At 39.6% G+C, this 20,761-nt stretch overlaps 1 protein-coding gene across 1 annotated transcript in view; it reads left to right on the forward strand.

The window, feature by feature from the left end:
* The first annotated feature begins 2,889 nt into the window (after nucleotides 1-2,889).
* The window catches only part of LOC126175310 (protein lifeguard 1-like), a 67,607-nt gene continuing 49,735 nt past the window's right edge, over nucleotides 2,890-20,761 (forward strand). Inside the window, exon 1 of the mRNA XM_049922016.1 lies at nucleotides 2,890-3,073. Within this exon, the coding sequence (XP_049777973.1) occupies nucleotides 3,034-3,073 (40 nt within the window). The 5' untranslated portion in view covers nucleotides 2,890-3,033. The remainder of the gene's footprint in view (nucleotides 3,074-20,761) is intronic.

Here is a 20,761-nt window from a genome sequence, read left to right on the forward strand (position 1 = left end):
ATCTGTACTGAAAGCTTTTATTGAGGATAGGGTATCACAAACATAACTTGAAGCAGAGAACACATTATGGTGTGAGAAATTGTGTTATCAAGAAAAGTCTCTCATCCCTACTAAACTTATGTTGGTTTTTTAAGCTTGTGACAACAACTTCTGTCCATATATAGGATATCTTTTGCACATACTTGCGACCCTGTCAGTATCAATAGGTGAAGCTGAGGGATAATTTTCCAAAATGAAGCGAGTGAAGACTTACTTGCAGAACATGATGGGCAATGAAAAGTTGAGCGGACTAACATTAATCTCAGTACACTATCCTCTTCCTTTTACAGTAGACGATGCCTTAAACGTCATGGCAAGAGAAGGGGCACTAAGACTTTTACTATAGTTATGAGAAAAAGTTCTTTGGTATTTATCAGTGCATAAAAACAAACTTAATGTTATTTAAGCAAAGTGGTGACAAATTTCAGCTACCGCAAAAATGTAACTATCCATGAAGTTCAGTTTCATGTAAAACAAATGGTTGTTTAGTTGCTAGACGTATCTAACCTTAGAATGAATACTCTAACCTTAGAATGAATAACATGTATTGTACAAGGAAATAATATTTTCATTTCGTTATACAACATTAAAATACACTCTAAGACAAAAAATACGACGCACCAGGAGGAATAACTTGAATGGGACGGAAATCCATAGATGTGATGTACATACACAGACAATCAAATGATTAAATTTCAAAAAATTAGAAGATTTATTAAAGAAAAACAACTTCACACATTGAGCAAGTCAATAACGCATTGGACCATCTCTGGCCGTTAAACAAGCAATTATTTGGCTTACTACAGGTTTATAGAATTGTGAGGTTTCCTCCTGAGGGTTATCGTGCCAAATTCTGTCTATTTAGCGCATTAGATCGTCAAGCTGATTGGAGGGCCCTACCCGCAATAATCCGATGGTTCTCAATTGGACAGAGAACTTGCTGGCCAAAGTAGGATTTGGCAAGTACAAAGACAAGAAGCAGAAACTCTGGCCATGAGTGGGCAGGCATTATCTTGATGAAATTTAAGTCCAGGCTGAATTGTCACGAAGGATCACAAAACAGGAAGTAGGATGTGGTCTATGTACGACTGTGGTGCAGCGGATGACAAGTATGAAAAGAAATGGCACCCCAGACCATCACTTCTGGATGTAGGACCACATGGAGTCAGGTTGGTATCACACTGTTGTCCGAGGTATCTCCAGACACGTCTTTGTCCTGGAATCTCATTGACTGAAGTAGAACTGTCTTCAGTGATGAGTCCCACTTTGAATTCAGCCCATATGACCACCAAAGATGTGTTGGGAAACTCCAGACAGATATATGTCTACGTAAATATATTTCCAGAATCAATTGAAAAGAGAGCCTTTTTAAGGTCCTCTTTAATAAATCGGACCCCTCCCTTTGACAAAATCTTGGCTAAATCGTTGGTAGGGCGGTTTGAAAATGGACATAGGCGTCCGAAACTTGTCACCATCAAGAAATGAGAAAAGACACCTCAGAGGGCAATTTATGATAGAGCTACAACCAGTTATTTCAATTGTAAGACAATACACAGTTGCAGTCTTATATATTGTTTAGTAACCACTTGCATTGTACGTAAAACAATTACTGCAAGCATCATGGGTCAATGTTTCTGTTTTTTCACTACTTATCCCGAGATCGGTTACTTGAACAATTAATAACCAAATACAAGATATATATAAAAAACATGTAAACCTGGAAGGTAAAGATATTGATGAAGATATGACTATCACATAAAAAAATTGTACGGGACTACAAACAAACCTACCTTAAACAAACCAGTTTATCCTGGCGTGTGATGGTAGCTCGTATGATAGTGTCCATTTTAGATATTTAGGGCCTCATTTGACGTACAATAAAAAAAGTTGTGCTCCGACATTCTGAAATGTTTACATAATGCCGATTTCTCTTAGAGTTCCTTGTAGGGTGTGTGAAATTCCCCATATGAATCACTTAATGACGTAATTGTAGCAGGTCGCGCTCTTCTTAGTTAGTTTCATGTTCCATGAATCTTTATGGACGATAAATCGTAATGACGTGGAACGAGTCATTTTACATTCACATTGCAAATTAATTTGTACATATGGTTACAGTCTGAACATTTCTAATTTTTTTAAAAGAAAAAGAAGGTATTCAGATGTGAGTTAGTAAGTGTTACATACCACCTTTTACACATGACAGTAATGGAAATTCTTCTGCAGAATAAGAGGAGTTGTCAAGGAGAAACTTTCTCAATTTGATGCTTACTCATTTCTTCCTCCTCTAACACAAAAGCTATCGCTGCAATCTGCAAACCATTGAGCCCGATAAATGCCATTTTCGCACCAATATGGACTCTAGCACTCACGGAACACCGTCGACCGTGTTCGTACTTCCCGCGTGAAAAAATGTTCAGATGCATATTACGAAGTGCGCAGTTCCCGGGAAAAAACAGTTGAGTGTCGCAATACGAGTTTAGCTGACGTGACTGAAACGACGTGACGTTCACTGCGAAAACTGTGTGACGCGACGTCACGTTCCGTTGACGTCTAATGTGAGTCGACCATTACGCAAAATGTCGGTTCTTCGTGTCTTTTAGATATTTAGCTTCTTTTCTGAAAGAACATTCTATGGAAAAATATATAAGTCGCCATGAAACATCTATGGTGTCCTCGAAAACAAAGTTATATAATGAAATAAAGATGAAGTATCAAATATTCTACTGTTAACATGATGTTAGCGAGCAATAACATAGTCCCCCTCTACTAACTTCAGAACTTTCTTCCCGAGAAACTTTGATTTTTGCGTTCTCTCCCGTTCTGATCCATCAAATGTGAATCAACGAGGGTGAATAAACCTAAATATGGCAGTTTCAGATGCATTATTAACTTTGACAGTGTTGCGATTTAATTGTCTGTGAGATTTTTTAGAGATACTGCTGAACTGCTCTGAACGCTGTTGTAAACAGTGTCAAGTGTGTGTGTATTTACACAATGTCAGGTCTAGGGGGTAGTAAATCAACTGATCCGGACAGTACGTATGATGTATTTATGCTCAGTTGTATTGTTTAAATTATGTTGCTTGATGTTCGGCGAAAGAAATAATAGTACATTTACGTTACTCCGGAATGTTTGATGTTTTCCGAGCTGATATCCTACGAACACGCATGGGGATAGTAGGAAATGTAGTTACAGTATGGGAAATACGCTGTGCAATTTGGTATAGAATTTTTAACCCAGGAAGAAAGTTTTCGTTTGTGTAAGATTCTCACGTTGACCACTTAATGATGTTACTACAGCTCTCTTGTCACTTTACTTCCTGTTTCCTTTTTCCTTGTTTCACGTGTTGTGATTACGGCATATTGTTAGCGTCTTTGTCACAGCCGCGAGTCGTTATAATGTTTAGGGGAGTTGCCAGGAAATATTTTACACAGTTAGAACAGTTAAAAATGATGTAGATGTTAGTGCCAGTGCCGTTGAGAAGGAAATCTCAGAAAAATAAAGAAAACTGTCGGGAAAAAGTGAAACCAAATCTGCAAATTTTGGAATGTAACAGATCTTGTCTTTCTCACATTTTTGCTGAAAAGTGGAACGAATTCATTTATTTTCCTGAAAAGTGGAACGAATTCGTTAATTTTGGTACATTCTATTTTGATACAAAATGTATTGCTCTACTCATTGTTTTCAGGAAATTATTTAGACGTGTCCAAACAATTTCAAATAGTATTTGGAAACACTTTTTACACTCTAGATACAAAATAATCAGACAATTTAAGGAACTTGTTACTGGTGTACGTCTAACGAATTAAATAGGAATATTTAATTAAACAAAAATTATTGTACAGTGATATTAACTGTAACAGATAATATTTCAGTGAAAGATCACAGCTGTCAGGAATTCTGGTACAGCCATTGCACTTGATTTTTCTCTCGTGAAACACAGAATTCCAAGATATATGTGTGATTGGCACATTTCAGAAACGTGGAAATTTAGAGTGTATATGAAGTAGCCCTACACCCATTACCACCTTGCTCAGATGTACTCATTCATTTTCCTAATCAAAAATAAGCAAAGTTCCTTCCATGAAGTAATAACAGGTGAAAATTTAGCCCTGATGTTAGCACTTCACTATTGCTTGCCATGATGGGATGCGGGATGTGCACTAGAGTAATTAATGAATCACTATTAACACTGCAGTGGCTTATGCAGCCAACTTTCATATTTTGTTATTTGTGATGTGTAATACAATCAGCTAGATGGCCATGCCTTTAATCAGAAAATATTTGAGACCCAAAATAAAAAAAAAAATTCCTAATGGTAAAATATGGAAATTTAGATTTATTTATTTATTTGCATGGAGTCATCAATATGGTGGCTTTAGCAAATGTCAAGTAGTTACAAACGTAAAATACATTTAGATCCTGGTCTTACAGGTAGTAATTAAACAGTAGCTAAATTGATGCTTGTCAAAATACATTACATCTTACACATATTAACGCAGCTAATTATTTTTATACATTATTTTACAGCTCGCAGACTTATACTTTTAGTTTGGATTTGAATTGCTTTTTATTAGCTACTGTTTTTCATGGACTCTGTCAGTTTATTATACCATATCAGTCCATTAGTCTATGGGCTCTGGTCCGTCATTTTTAATCTTGTTCTTTGTCAGTAGTAATTATCTTTGGACCTGGTGTTGTGGTCATGTATATCACAACATTTAGTTTCTGTGCTTTTCTGTGAGACAAAAAAGTAATTAATGTATAAAGATACAGAGTATATGGTAAAGTACTTGAGTTGACTGAAAACATCACGGCAAGAGTCTTTATAGCCTAGTCCATGTATAATCCTTAACTCTATTTTTTGTAGCAATAGTGATCTGTTTAGGTGAATGTCTGCAGCACAACCCCATGTTTACATACAGTATCTAAGATGGGGATAGATTGTCCCATATTACACAGTTTTAAGTGTGTGGGTGGACACCATTCTAGACAGTTGGCTAAGAAGATGCAGCCAATTGCTGACTTTTTTACACACAGCATTAATGTGGGTAACCCACGTAGGTTTGAGTCCAGATGGATCACTAGAAATGTACACTCATTTGCTTCCTCTGCCACTATGCCGCATACCTCATTTATGCTTGAGTGGTGTGAGCTGCCAGTTGTAAATATTAGCATCTGGGATTTATTTACATTGGCCTTTAATCCTTGTGCATGAAAATGTGAACTTAATTCTAGTATTCCATTACTTGCTGAAAATTTCAGTTCCTCACAATCTTTACCATGAAATAAAACTGAGGTGTCACCAGCATAATTTACAATGTGCTTGTTAATGGGGTCCAAGAATTGAGCCTTGGAGGACTCCTGTGTCACTGTTTCACTTGTGGATTTTACAGTTAAGATCTTATTGTCAATTTGATGTGGAAGTTTGGTTCACTGTTTTCAAGTCACCGGATAGGTGACTAGAAGCTTCATTGATGCATCACTGATATTGTACACCTGCAGTTTTTTTAAGGGCAGCTCATGGTTTACTGAGTCAAAAGCTTTGCTCAGGTCAAGAAATATTCAGACTGTGTGCATACTCCATTCTATATTGCTATATACTTCATGGAAGAAACTGGTAGCAGCAGTGGCCATACTTAGGTCTTTCCCAAACCCGTGCTGCAGTTGGGTAAGCATTTTGTGTCTTGAGAAAAATGTTGATAGTTGTGATAGGACAACGGTTTCAAATATTTTACTGAAGGTAGGGATTAGTGATATTGGTCTATAATTTGAAACTACTTCTTTACTTCCCTTCTTATGGATTGGCTGAATTACTCTTATTTTTAAGGCATTTGGGTAAATGTTTTCATTAATACTACAGTTGATAAGATAGATAGGTTAAAGGGGTTTAGTTATTTCATTGGCACATTTCTTTAACACCACACTTGAGATACCATCCCATCCAGATGAATGCTTGTTCTTTAGCTTTTGTATTGTGTTAAATATTTCCTGTTAACTCACCTCCATAAATTCTAGCCCTATTCTGTGGTGGGGTTAGTCTACATTTCAAGCAGCAGTGCACTTTAACTGTTATAACTTACAAAAAGAAGATTGCAGTCTTTTGTTAAATTAACATGTCTTTTGTACACCCTCTGGAAAAGGAGCTATTGATGTTGTTGGAGGACTGCTGAAACAACATGTATGGCCATGTATGAAAGCTAGACAGAATTATCATATTTTATACAAATAGATAATTGGTCAAGTTAATATAATAGCAGTTACGGCATAGGCAGTAAAAAAGCCATGCGGCCCGGTGTCAGCCCATGACATCCAAGTTCCATGCGCTTCATGAGGCATTGATCTCATGGCCCACAGTGACAGAAAATAGTAGCATGAGAATGGTGGTAGCTGCTGCCCTAGTAGTAAAAGTTTTGACATGTCTCTGATGGATTTGTTACTACGCTGACATCCAATGACTGGTTCACATTCAGAGTTGCCGAGCACTTCTGACTGATGTATTGTGATGTTAATGCTTCTTCATGGACAGCACAATACTCCTAGACTCTTTTTACACTGATGAGTCCACCTCTCCTGATATCTAGTGGGCAGTTCCACATTGCATAGGGCACTCCAGACACTTTTGATCATTTATTGTACATTCAGTCATTACAACTAAATTGTGGTGTCAATCATATTTTGCTGTTTCCTCCCATATTACTGCAAACTGAATTGTTACTATCTGTTTTCCAGTCTAAAATTGTGACATCTCCCAATTTAGACTTTTGCATATGTGAAGGTAGAAACTTTCAGAATTAGTGGCACATCTTGAATGACATATGATGTCCTCAGATTTGTAACTCACAGAAAATATCTAGACATGTATGGAATAATAATCATTAGTGGGGTCCATCTAGAACCAAATGCAGAATTTTTATCAAGAAGCTTGAAATTATTGCATCCACTGCACAATGTATATTCTCTGTTGTGCGTTTCACAACGGAAAAAGGACCCTAGGGCTCTTTTTTAAATCTACTTGTGTGTATCATAATCATAATACTAGAAGAATAGATGAACTCCACTATGAGCGTACTAGCCTGAATATGGTACAGGAGGGGAACCATTTCAGTGACAGTGAGATTTTTAATGCCTTTTCATCCCAAATTAAGTGTTTGGTTGATGATGAGCTCTTGTTTAAAAAAATGCTTAAGGTAAGGCAGTTGATATTACAAAAGAACTTTTGCTCCATAGAAGAGTTCCTGAATCCTCCCCCTGTGGTGTCTGGGACTATAATAGACCTACGGCCACTCCTTATGTGTTGTAAGAGGCAATTAGTAGGAGTCTTTGTTTGGTCACATTTTTACCTTTGTATTTTGACCATTCGTTGGACTTCTGAAGGTTTTCACCATTTTTGTTTTCTTTTTAGCGCTTGTTCCCTCATTTTTTTTTTTGGCTTCCTAAATTCTGGCCCCCATTTTGGGTTTGGCCTCCACTTTCCAAATTTTACAGAAGTGTGAGCCTTTTGGGGAAGGACACCTTCCTGTGATGCATTAACTCTCCACTGTGCACTGTTATCTTTAGCATCGACCAGTCAAGTGGGTGGATCTATCTTTGCACCTGAAATCCAGTGCAGTAGCCAGTCAATCAAGGTGGGACTGTCATGTACCCTCTCAGTGGTAGACCCCTGACAACACAGGGATCACACTGCTGATGCCTGAGCTGTAATCTCCTCATGTCAGCCAAAGATTAGGTACCTATCCACTTCAGGGTATCAGGACTCTGAGCAACGGTTATTGTACCGGGTGACCATTGCCTTGGCAGAGTGGTACCCATGGTGAGAGCCTCTGATTGGAGTGAGTGGGAGTGGGGCAGAAGATCTGCAATGAAGCGGACCAAACTTAATGGTGGCCATGCCAACACGGCTGTCTCACCAGTCAGGAACAGTGGTTTTAATGCAGAGGTTACAATCCTATGGCATTTAAGTCTTAGACCATGCCTCAAGACAAATGCCAAATAGTGAGAAATGGAAGTGGACAGTTTGCCGAGTTCTTGGTTTGTTCCCAAACTGATGGCAGATCTTTCACTACAATGAAGCCTCTGTTTTTCATTGAAAATATTGTACATCAGCTTGGGGAGGTTGCTGCAAGAGAGAAGTTGTGAAATGGATCTTTGCTGATCAAAACATGTTTCAGACCTATGTCAACATAGAAGATATGCCAGTCACTGTTTATCCTCAAAACAAGCTTGATATAATTAAAGTTGTTATCTTCCATCCGGACCTAACTCTACAAACTGATGAAGAGCTGGGTTCTAATATGGTGCAGTGTGGAGTCCCATTTTGTTCGCTGCATCCAGAAGGGACTCAAGGATAATAGAGTGGACACTGGAGCTTTTGTTGTAACCTGAGAAGGTTAGGTTCATAGTTTATAGGTGTAATGTCAGGCTGCCGCCTCTGGTGAGATGTTTTAAGTTCCAAACATTCAGTCACATGCCCTCCTGCTGTTGTAATGACATTTATTTGTAGGGCATGTAGACGGGCTTCTCATGAGGCAGCCCTTGTGACCGACCCCCTCAATGAGTCACTTGTCCAGATCCACACCCAGTTCATTCACCCCAATGCTCAGTTTTCAAGAGGGAGAAGAAAATTCAAGAGTGGAAAATGCTTGACCGCCTGTCTACTATAGCCATTAGACTGAACTCAGTCATTTAATGGCAACTTACTACATCATTTAATAGCTACTTACTACGTAATTGGCATAGCACTTCTCTGCTCTGAAAAAGTACAAAACCTACTGCATCAATAGTGTTAATGATGAGAGAGTGTACGGTGGGGTGTACCCTCATATGCTATTATACTAGCAGTGAGCAGGTGTCCCTTACTGCTGCACTAGAGGCTGTGGCTGTTAGTGTCTACCTGTTAGTTCAGATGACAATATGTAATGTGTATCTACCCCCGGGCGACCTTTCCAATGTCACGAGCTGTTAGTGGAACAGTTCTCCCCACATTAGAATTGGACGTCTGCCTACTCAACAATGGAGCTGCAATACATTTCATTATGGCCCGCAGAACATACTCTGATCTTGATCTCACAGTTTGCTGCACAAATATCTTACCCCTGATTCAGTGGCATGTCTGTGGCATTTCTTTGTGGCAGCGATCAGTTTCCAATTATTCACTCCCTCTCCACTCACATCATCTGGAACATGGTTGCTTTGGAAAGCTGACTGGCAGCCTTTCTCCTCTACAGCTACTTTTGCTGCCAGTAATGCGATGGATATCTACAAAGTAGTATAGGATACTACTAATACTATTATTCTTGCTGCAGCAGCAAAAATACCATACTACTTCTGCTGATCCTGATGACTTCCGGTGCCATGGTGGTCTGAAGATATAGCCACAGCTATTAGGGAATGCCACAGGGTGCGTCAACAGTGCAGTTGCCATCCCTGTATGGATAATTTAATAGCATTCAAGACTTCGGGTGAAAGCGCGGTTTGTAGTAAAGAAAAGGAAGCAGGAGAGTTGAGAGCAATATGTATGATGTATGTGATCCCACACCCCATCGTCCCAAGTATGGACTAAACTATGCTGAATTTGTGGCCATCTCCTACACACAGTGGCTCTTGGCATCCTTGCCTTGTCAGTGGTAACATCGGCACTGATACTGTGGTACTTGCTGAATGTTTTGTGGCACTGTATGTGAATGATCTTTGCGTGTACTATGACTCTGCTTCACTGCACACCACTGAGCCCTAGTTTCAGGGGGCTTTCTGTAGAGTACATAACTGGGCCCTGAATCATGGGTTTCAGTTTTCTCCTACAAAATAATGAGTTGTGAATTTTTGCCGGACTGAGCACCTGCACCCAGAGATTTATCTTACTGTTTTTTGGGGGGTGGGGGGGGAGGGGAGGGGGGGGAGCCTCTGCCTGCAGTAGGTACCCCCATGCGAGCGCAGGTTACCTTCTTTGCTGCTCACTTGCGCCTTTAGACCCTCTTGTACAAGATGGTGTCTGGATTAACTGTTTCTTATACCTATTGTACAACAACTACTGTTGTGCTCTTTTTCAAAATCTTTGACTTTCTTATATAGTTGGAGCAGCCATGCTCCAACCTTTTCACTTTTTACTCTTCTGTGTGTCTCTCTCATGAAATGGAGGGACTGATAACCTGATAGTTTAGTCCCTTTAAACACACAATCACCGTCATCATCAGTTCCTGAACCCCAATGTACAGTATCCAACACTGCTAGCTTTTGGAAAAACCCTTTCATTGTTTTTACTGTGCCTGTAGACAACCAGCACTTCTACTATTCAGTGAGACTATTCACAGAAGTGCCAAAGAAATTCAAATACAGAGATATGTAAATAGGCTGCTGCAGCCGGAAACACCTATATAATACAACAAGTGTCTGGTGCAATTGTTAGATCAGTGTTACAATGGCAGGTTATTAAGATTTAAGTGAGTTTGAACGTGGTACTATAGTTGCCGGATGAGTGATGGCTCACAGCATCTCTAAGGTAGCGATGAAGTGGGGATTTTCCCATATGATCATTTCAAGAGTGTACTGTGAATATCAGCAAATCAGTAAAACATCAAATCTCCAACATCACAGCACCTGGGAAAAGATCCTAAAAGAATGGGACCAATGACAACTGAAGAGAATTGTTCAACATGACATAAGACGCAAGCCTTCCACAAATTGCTGCAGATTTCAGTGCTGGGCCATCAACAAGTGTCAGTGTACGATCCATTCAATGAAACATCATCAGTATGGGCTTTTGGAGCCGAAGACCCACTCGTGTACCCTTGATGACTGCATGACACAAAGCTCTACACCTCGGCTGGGCCCATCAACACAGACTTTGGACCGTTGGTGACTGGAAACATGTTGCCTGGTTGGACGTGTCTCATCTCAAATTGTATCAAGCAGATGGGTATGTATGGGTATGGAGACAACCTTATGAATTCATGGACCCTGCATGTCAGCAGGGGACAGTTCAAGCTGGTGGAGACACTGTAATCAGTGTGGGACGTGTGCTGTTGGAGTGATATGGGACCCCTGATAAGTCTAGATATGGCTCTGACAAGTGACATGTATGTAAGCATCCTGTGTGATCACCTGAATCCAATCATGTCCATTGTGCATTCCGATAGACTTGGGCAATTCCAGCAGGACAGTGTGACACCCCACACATCCAGAATTGCTACAGTGTGGCTCCAAGAACACTCTTCCGAGTTTAAATACTTCTGCCAGCCACCAAACTCCCCAGACAAGAAAATTATTGAGCACATCTGGGGTGCCTTGCAACGTGCTGATCAGAAGAGATCTCCATCTCCTCATGCTCTTATGGATTTGTGAACAGCTCTGTAGGATTCATGGTGTCAGTTCCCTCCACAGCTACTTCAGACATTAGTAGAGTCCGTACCACATCATGTTGCGGCACTTCTGCATGCTTGTGGGGGTCCTACGCAATATTAGACAGGGTGTAATAGTAAAGCAGAGATTTTGAAACCAGATTTTAATCTGCAAAGCATTTCACGAGATGTTTCTACCTCTTAGACATAATTTATTGGTTCAGAATTGCAGAATAAAAGGAAGAAATTGCACAAAGGTAGGAAATTACAGAAATATGGCCTGAATGAGTTAAAAGGATCAAATGTTGTTGAGAGTAATGTGGAGTTTGCTAGGCAACAATTGACTGTAACAAGGGAAAGGAATACCATATAAGAAAAATGTCTAGCTTTGAGAGATGAAACACTGAAGGCAGCAGAGGACAGACAAAAATGTAAGACCCTTTAGAAAACCGGAGGGAAACATTCCACGTGGGAAAAATATACCTAAAAACAAAGATGATGTGACTTACCAAATGAAAGTGCTGGCAGGTCGACAGACACACAAACAAACACAAACATACACACAAAATTCAAGCTTTCGCAACAAACTGTTGCCTCATCAGGAAAGAGGGAAGGAGAGGGAAAGACGAAAGGATGTGGGTTTTAAGGGAGAGGGTAAGGAGTCATTCCAGTCCCGGGAGCGGAAAGACTTACCTTAGGGGGGAAAAAAGGACGGGTATACACTTGCGCACACACACACATATCCATCCATAGTAAAACAGTAAAACATCAAATCTCCAACATCACAGCACCTGGGAAAAGATCCTAAAAGAATGGGAATATACTGGTGGATGGATATGTGTGTGTGTGCGAGTGTATACCTGTCCTTTTTTCCCCCTAAGGTAAGTCTTTCCGCTCCCGGGACTGGAATGACTCCTTACCCTCTCCCTTAAAACCCACATCCTTTTGTCTTTCCCTCTCCTTCCCTCTTTCCTGATGAGGCAACAGTTTGTTGCAAAAGCTTGAATTTTGTGTGTATGTTTGTGTTCGTTTGTGTGTCTGTCAACCTGCCAGCACTTTCATTTGGTAAGTCACATCATCTTTGTTTTTAGGTATATATATATATATATATATATATATATATATAATGTGAAATTTAATGGGTAGCAGGAGAAAATGTAAAAAAATGCAGAGAATGAATTTGGCAAAAGGAAATAGTGCTGTCTAAAAATGAGACTGATGAAAACTGCAACATAAAATGCAGGAGTGGCTAGAGGAGAAATGTAAAGCTGTAAAAATATGCATGACTGTGGAAAACACATTTTCTACGTACCAGAAAACAAAAGAAAAAAATAGATATGTCCTTTAAGGAAAGAGAAGTACCTGTATTAATAAGTGCATAGATTGCAGTTCAATACGAAGCAAAGAAAGGAAGGCCATGACATGGAATGAATATTTAGAGGGCTGTACTAAGGAAACAATCTTGAAGACAATGTTACAGAAAGGGAAGATAATTTAAATTAAGATGAGACAGGAAATATGATAATGCATGAAGAATTTGATAGAACACAGAAAGACATAAGTTGCAGTAAGTTACGTGGAGTAGGCAATGTTACCTCAGATTGCTGAGATCTTTGGTAGAGCCAGCCATGACAAAACAGTTCTCCTGGAATGGAAGATATGTGTGAGACAGGTTACACACCCTCAAGAAAAATGTAGTAATTCCAGTTACAAAGAAGTCAGATTTGATGGGTGTGAAAATTAGAAAATCATCCACTTAAAAAGTCATGAATGCAGAATATTAATGTGAATCGGAAAACTGTTGTAAACCAACCTTGGGGAAGATCAGTTTTGATTCTGAAGAGGTGTAGAAATACACGAGGCAGTACTGACACTATGATTTTTCTTGTCGTTAGAAGGAATGCAAACCTATGTTTACAGCATTTCTGGAAGATAAAACTTTTTGACAAGGTACATCCCATAAAATTCTGGGAGCAGCAGGGATAAAATACAGGGAACAAAATTTTATTTACTATGTGTGCAGAAACTGGACTGCTGTTACGAGAGTCAAGAAGCTTTCGAAAGGGAAGCAGTATTTGAGAAGGGAGTGAGACAAGCTTGTAACTTATCCCATATGTTATTCAAACTTTGCACTGAGCTAACAGTAGAGGAAGAAAAGGAGAAATTTGGAAAGGGAATTAAAGCTCAGACCAAAGCAATAAAAAATTTGAGGTTTCCCTGTAGCATTGTAATTCTGTCAGAGAAACCAAAGAATTAGGAAGAGCATTTGTATGGAATGCATAGTGCATTGAAAAGAGGATTTGAGCTGACTGTTACCAAAACTAAAATAAGTGTGATGGTTTGTAATGGAGTCAAATGAGAAGATGCTGAGGGAAATAAACTGGGAAATGAGATACTAAAAGTAGTAGAGTTTTCCTATTTGGGCAGCAAAGTAACTAACAGAGGCCAAAGTGGAGAGTATATACAATGCAGACTAGCAACAGCAAGCAAAACTTTTCTGAAAAAGATAAATTTAATGTCAAATATCAATTTAAGTGGTAGGAAGTCTCCTGAAGTGAAATGTAGACAAACAGTGCAGAAAGGAGGGAATAGAAGTTCTTGAAATGTGGTGCTACAGAAGAATGCAGATAATGAGGAGATACTGAATCAAATGGGGAGAAAGAAATGTGTGGCACATCTTGCCTAAAAGAAGGGGTTGGTTGGTTCTGAGGCATCAAGGAACTGTTATTGTCGTAAGGGATGGAAGTGTAGGGAGTATAAAGCAATAGGCTGAGATGAAGGCTTGGTTACATTAAGCAAGTTGTTATTCAGAGATGAAGCATCTTGCAGAGGATGGACTAGCAGGGAGAGCTGTATCAAACCAGTCTTTGAACTGAAAGCCACAACAGTAACAACCACTACCTGAAACTGCTGTTAGGACTGGTGAGAATAATTTTGGTGACACAGAAACTCCTAGCGTAACTATTCTTTCAATTTCGAAATTTGCTCTGTCCAGATGATGTCCAGAAGTTGAATCAATGCCATATTTCTGAACAGTGGTGATTACATCTTTTTTCCTTGAAAGAAATGATTTCCTGTAATGGCTCTCATTTATTTCCATTTTATTTGTATTCTGTGCATAAAGACATTTTGGCTGTGTACCATTCTCAACCAACTACATAATCTCATAAAAACACTATTAGAATACAAAATACAAAGCAACCATTGATTACAGTTAACAGATAAAATCAGAATAAGAACAGAAGAAGAAGAAGAAGAAGAAGAAGAAGAAGAAGAGCACTTATTGTGTTTAAATAATTAACTGCAGTCCACAAACCTGGTAATGTGGTAAACCATTTTATTACAACATTTTAAATTATTGCCTGCTAATTATTTGTACCTGTACATTTACAGTGTTGAATTTTTAGTTTACCTTATTTCATATCAGGCCAACCGTGGACTGACCATGAAACTATATGACTGGCACCCAAAACATATTTAGTTAATGAGCTAAACATTATTAGCTCTCTTTATTTTGGTGACTGGTAGCTTTGTACTTTTGTATTCTAATTAAGTTTCCATGATATGTATACAGTTGCCTGAAAATGGTCACACAGCCAAAACATCATAGTACACAAAATAAAAACAAAATGAAAATAAATAACAGCCAATGTAGGAAACTTATTTCTTCTTTCAAGAAATTCATCACTTATGTAAACCCAGTTGTTACTATATTATTCAAAAGACAGATATTGTTGAAACTGAGCTACGAGCTTTCTCAAAGAATCAAAGATGACGTAGGCATTCGTACTAATTGTTTTTTTTTCTCATTATTTCTTTCGCAATTTGCAAATAGTCCATTGTGGCGTATCCATTTTTAAAGTGTGTGTGTGTGTGTGTGTGTGTGTGTGTGGGGGGGGGGGGGGGTGCATTTCTTTCCTTTTTACTCGATGATACTTTCAGTGAATACCTGGTACATTAGAGAAAGGAAGCAGATTTATACATTTTTTGGTCTATCCCCTTTGTTATAAATAATTATAGCATTATTGCAGATTGAGGAATCATCTTGAGAAAACCATCTGTAAATAATTTTGTAAGTTCCTTTTGTAGAACTTTTCCTCCAGATTTACACATTTGTGGTGAAATGCTGTCACCGCCTAGCCAGTATTTGAAGAAATCTTGGAATGCTCGTACAATTTTCTCTCTGTTAGCTAATGTGAAATCTGTCATCTTAGCTGATGAAATGTGGTATTTACTCAATGTATGTTTGTTTTTTCTTCATATGTTTATTATTTTAGTTGCGTCTTGTACAAATTTTTTGTTGTTTTTTCTTCTCACAGCCTCTTGGAGGCATTTATGAACATTTTTCTATAATTTACCGTGTTCTGTCTTGTTCTTATAATTATTTTCTCAAAACTGTCATCTTTTCTTTATAAATTGCCTTAGTCCAAGTATTACACTCTTCCTTTTGCTTTCTTTGTAAATTTTGCTGTTCGCATAAGTACCTTTGTTGAATAATTGCCCATGTCATCCATTTTCTAAGCTGATGAACTTGTTATGTTATTTAATCTTGTGTTTTACCACCTTATTATTCTGTAAATTCTTACACACCACGATTCTACAATACTGGCCATTAAAATAGCTACACCACAAAGATGACGTGCTACAGATGCGAAATTTAACCAACAGGAAGATGATGCTGTGATATGCAAATGATTAGCTTTTCAGAGCATTCACACAATATTGTCACCGGTGGCGACACCTACAGTGTGCTGACATGAGGAACGTTTTCAACTGATTTCTCATACACAAACAGCAGTTGACCGGCATTGCCTGGTGAAACGTTGTTGTGATGCCTCTTGTAAGGAGGAGAAATGCGTACCATCACTTTTCTGACTTTGATAAAGGTCGGATTGTAGCCTATCGTGATTGTGGTGTATCGTATCGCGACATTGCTGCTCGCGTCGATCGAGATCCAATGACTGTTAGCAGAATATGGAATCAGTGGGTTCAGGAGGGTAATATGGAATGCCGTACTGGATCCCAACGGCCTCGTATCACTAGCAGTCGGGATGACAGGCATCTTATCCGCATGGCTGTAATGGATCCTGCAGCCACATCTCGATCCATGAGTCAACAGATGGGGACGTTTGCAAGACAACAACCATCTGCACGAACAGTTCGATGACGTTTGCTGCAGCGTGGACTATCAGCTCGGAGACCATGGCTGTGGTTACCCTTGATGCTGCATCACAGACAGGAGCGCCTGCGATGGTGTACTCAACAACGAACCTGGGTGCATGAATGGCAAAACGTCATTTTTTCGGATGAATCCAGGTTCTGTTTACAGCATCATGATGGTTGTATGAAAGTTAACTACGTTGTGATCTCTTAGACTGGTTGGGGTCCCGATAGTGAGTACGCATGGCAACAAAACTTGCGGCACCTGAAGATGATGACTGGGTCAGTCATTAAAATATTATGGATAAAATGGGATCAATCCCTCAAGGGGCTAATGACACTTCTGTGAGTATGAGTATGCGTGTGCTATACATAGGGCCTCAAGCTATTGCAGCACGTACTTATTTTCTTGTGCTGCAATATTCCATCTCAGATTATCCTTACTTCTCGTATCCTTTGTACCGTGATAGAATCTTTGATGATGACCCGACTATTTCTCTAGGTTTTACTTTCTTCCAGATACATGTTTATCCATATCCATAGCATCATTTTTGAACTGAATTAATGTTTGGTCCACTTTTGGGTAGCAGATGGACACCTTAAATAGCAAAGACTTAAAGATTGTCAGCATACAATAACTATCCACACTCCAATATTTGCTTAAACGAACGTGGTAGCCAATCTGACATGTTGGGATCATTAATGTACCCTCTCAGCTGAGCCTTCTGACACCACAGGGATGACAGTTGTGATTCCTCAGCTGCTAACTCCCCACCCACGTCAAGAACTAGTTGCCCATCTTCGTGCGGTGCCAGGATTCCTGGAAGCAGCCATCATACCAGATGACTTTTGCTGGAAATGAGTTGTCCTTTGGGAAAAACTCTTGGTGGCATCAAGGTGGACTTCCGCTTGTAATACGTATTACATTAAATCAGCACAGTGACCATTCTGATCCAACTGTCTCAACAGATAGGCCTAAATATTTCCATGCAGCAGCTACAGTCATACTGCTTTTCTTACCTTGGCTGTTCTGTGGGAAGAGAGATTACCAGATGACTGGGAGAGAGATAATTTATTTAAACTGTATGTACTAGAACACATGGGGATACATTTACATGAAGCCATTATTCTCCCCCCTCCCTCTCCCCAATGAACCATGGACCTTGCCGTTGGTGGGGAGGCTTGCGTGCCTCAGCGATATAGATGGCCGTACCGTAGGTGCAACCACAACGGAGGGGTATCTGTTGAGAGGCCAGACAAACGTGTGGTTCCTGAAGAGGGGCAGCAGCCTTTTCAGTAGTTGCAGGGGCAACAGTCTGGATGATAGACTGATCTGGCCTTGTAACACTAACCAAAACGGCCTTGTGTGCTGGTACTGCGAACGGCTGAAAGCAAGGGGAAACTACAGCCGTAAATTTTGCTGAGGGCATGCGGCTTTACTGTATGGTTAAATGATGATGGCGTCCTCTTGGGTAAAATATTCCGGAGGTAGAATAGTCCCCCATTCGGATCTCCGGGCGGGGACTAATCAAGAGGACGTCGTTATCAGGAGAAAGAAAACTGGTGTTCTGCGGATCGGAGCGTGGAATGTCAGATTCCTTAATCGGGCAGGTAGGGTAAAAAACTTAAAAAGGGAAACGGATAGGTTAAAGTTAGATATAGTGGGAATTAGTGAAGTTCGGTGGCGGGAGGAACAAGACTTTTGGTCAGGTAAATACAGGGTTATAAATACAAAATCAAATAGGGGTAATGCAGGAGTAGGTTTAATAATGAATAAAAAGATAGAACTGCTGGTAAGCTACTACAAACAGCATAGTGAATGCGTTATTGTGGCCAAGATAGACACGAAGCCCACACCTACTACAGTAGTACAAGTTTATATGCCAACTAGCTCTGCAGTTGATGAAGAAATTGATGAAATGTATGATGAAATAAAAGAAATTATTCAGGTAGTGAAGGGAGACGAAAATTTAATAGTCATGGGTGACTGGAATTCGAGAGTAGGAAAAGGGAGAGAAGGAAACATAGTAGGTGAATATGGATTGGGGGAAAGAAATGAAAGAGGAAGCCGTCTGGTAGAATTTTGCACAGAGCATAACTTAATCATAGCTAACACTTGGTTCAAGAATCGTAAGAGAAGGTTGTACACATGGAAGAATCTTTGAAATAATAGAAGGTATCAGATAGATTATATAATGGTAAGACAGAGATTTAGGAACCAGGTATTAAATTGTAAGACATTTCCAGGGGCAGATGTGGACTCTGACCACAATCTATTGGTTATTAACTGTAGATTAAAACGGAAGAAATTGCAAAAAGGTGGGAATTTGAGGAGATGGGATCTGGATAAACCGAAAGAACCAGAGGTTGTACAGAGTTTCAGGGTGACATAAGGGAACAATTGACAGGAATGGGGGAAAGAAATACAATAGAAGAAGAATGGGTAGCTTTGAGGAATGAAATAGTGAAGGCAACAGAGGATCAGGTAGGTAAAAAGACGAGGGCTAGTAGTAATCCTTGGGTAACAGAAGAGATACTGAATTTAGTTGATGAAAGGAGAAAATACAAAAATGCAGTAAGTGAAACAGGCAAAAAGGAATACAAACGTCTCAAAAATGAGATCGACAGGAAGTGCAAAATGGCTAAGCAGGGATGGCTAGAGGACAAATGTAAGGATGTAGAGGCTTATCTCACTAGGGGTAAGATAGATACTGCCTACAGGAAAATTGAAGAGACCTTTGGAGAAAAGAGAACCACTTGTGTGAATATCCAGAGCTCAGATGGAAACCCAGTTCTAAGCAAAGAAGGGAAAGCAGAAAGGTGGAAGTAGTATATAGAGGGTCTATACAAGGGTGATGTACTTGAGGACAATGTTATGGAAATGGAAGAAGATGTAGATGAAGATAAAATGGGAGATATGGTACTGCATGAAGAGTTTGACAGAGCACTGAAAGACCTGAGTCGAAACAAGGCCCCAGGAGTAGACAACATTCCCCTATAATGACTGACAGCCTGGGGAGATCCAGTCCTGACAAAACTCTACCATCTGGTGAACAAGATGTATGAGATAGGTGAACCATCCTCAGACTTCCAGAAGAATGTAATAATTCCAATCCCAAAGAAAGCAGGTGTTGACAGATGTGAAAATTATCAAACTATGAGTTTAATAAGTCACGGCTGCAAAATACTAACGCAAATTTTTTACAGACGAATGGAAAAGCTGGTAGAAGCCGACCTCGGGGAAGATCAGTTTGGATTCTGTAGAAATATTGGAACACGTGAGGCAGTACTGACCCTACGACTTATCTTAGAAGCTAGATTAAGGAAAGGCAAACCTACGTTTCTAGCATTTGTAGACTTAGGGAAAGCTTTTGACAATGTTGACTGGAATACTCTCTATCAAATTCTGAAGGTGGCAGGGGTAAAATACAGAGATCTAAAGGCTAGTTACAATTTGTATAGAAACCAGATGGCAGTTACACGAGTCAAGGGACATGAAAGGGAAGCAGCAGTTGGGAAGGGAGTGAGACAGGGCTGTAGCCTTTCCCTGATGTTATTCAATCTGTATATTGAGCAAGCAGTAAAGGAAACAAAAGAAAAATTTGGAGTAAGTATTAAAATCCATGGAGAAGAAATAAAAACTTTGAGGTTCGCCGATGAGATTGTAATTCTGTCAGAGACAGCAAAGGACTTGGAAGAGCAGTTGAATGGAGTGGACAGTGTCTTGAAAGGAGGATATAAAATGAACATCAACAAAAGCAAAACGAGGATAATGGAATGTAGTCGAATTAAATCAGGTGATGCTGAGGGAATTAGATTAGGAAATGAGACACTTAAAGTAGTAAAGGATTTTTGCTATTTGGGGAGCAAAATAACTGATGATGGTCGAAGTAGAGAAGATATAAAATATAGACTGGCAATGGCACGGAAAGCGTTTCTGAAGAAGAGAAATTTGTTAACATCGAGTATAGATTTAAGTGTCAGGAAGTCGTTTCTGAAGGTATTTGTATGTAGTGTAGCCATGTATGGAAGTGAAACATGGACGATAAATAGTTTGGACAAGAAGTGAATAGAAGCGAAGATGAGATGGGTAGATCACATAACTAATGAGGAGGTATTGAATAGAATTGGGGAGAAGAGAAGATTGTGGCACAACTTGACTAGAAGAAGGGGGTCGGTTGGTAGGACATGTTCTGAGGCATCAAGGGATCACCAATTTAGTACTG

This window comes from Schistocerca cancellata, chromosome 3 (genome assembly GCF_023864275.1).
Source record: "Schistocerca cancellata isolate TAMUIC-IGC-003103 chromosome 3, iqSchCanc2.1, whole genome shotgun sequence".
In the NCBI taxonomy this organism is placed as follows: domain Eukaryota; kingdom Metazoa; phylum Arthropoda; class Insecta; order Orthoptera; family Acrididae; genus Schistocerca; species Schistocerca cancellata.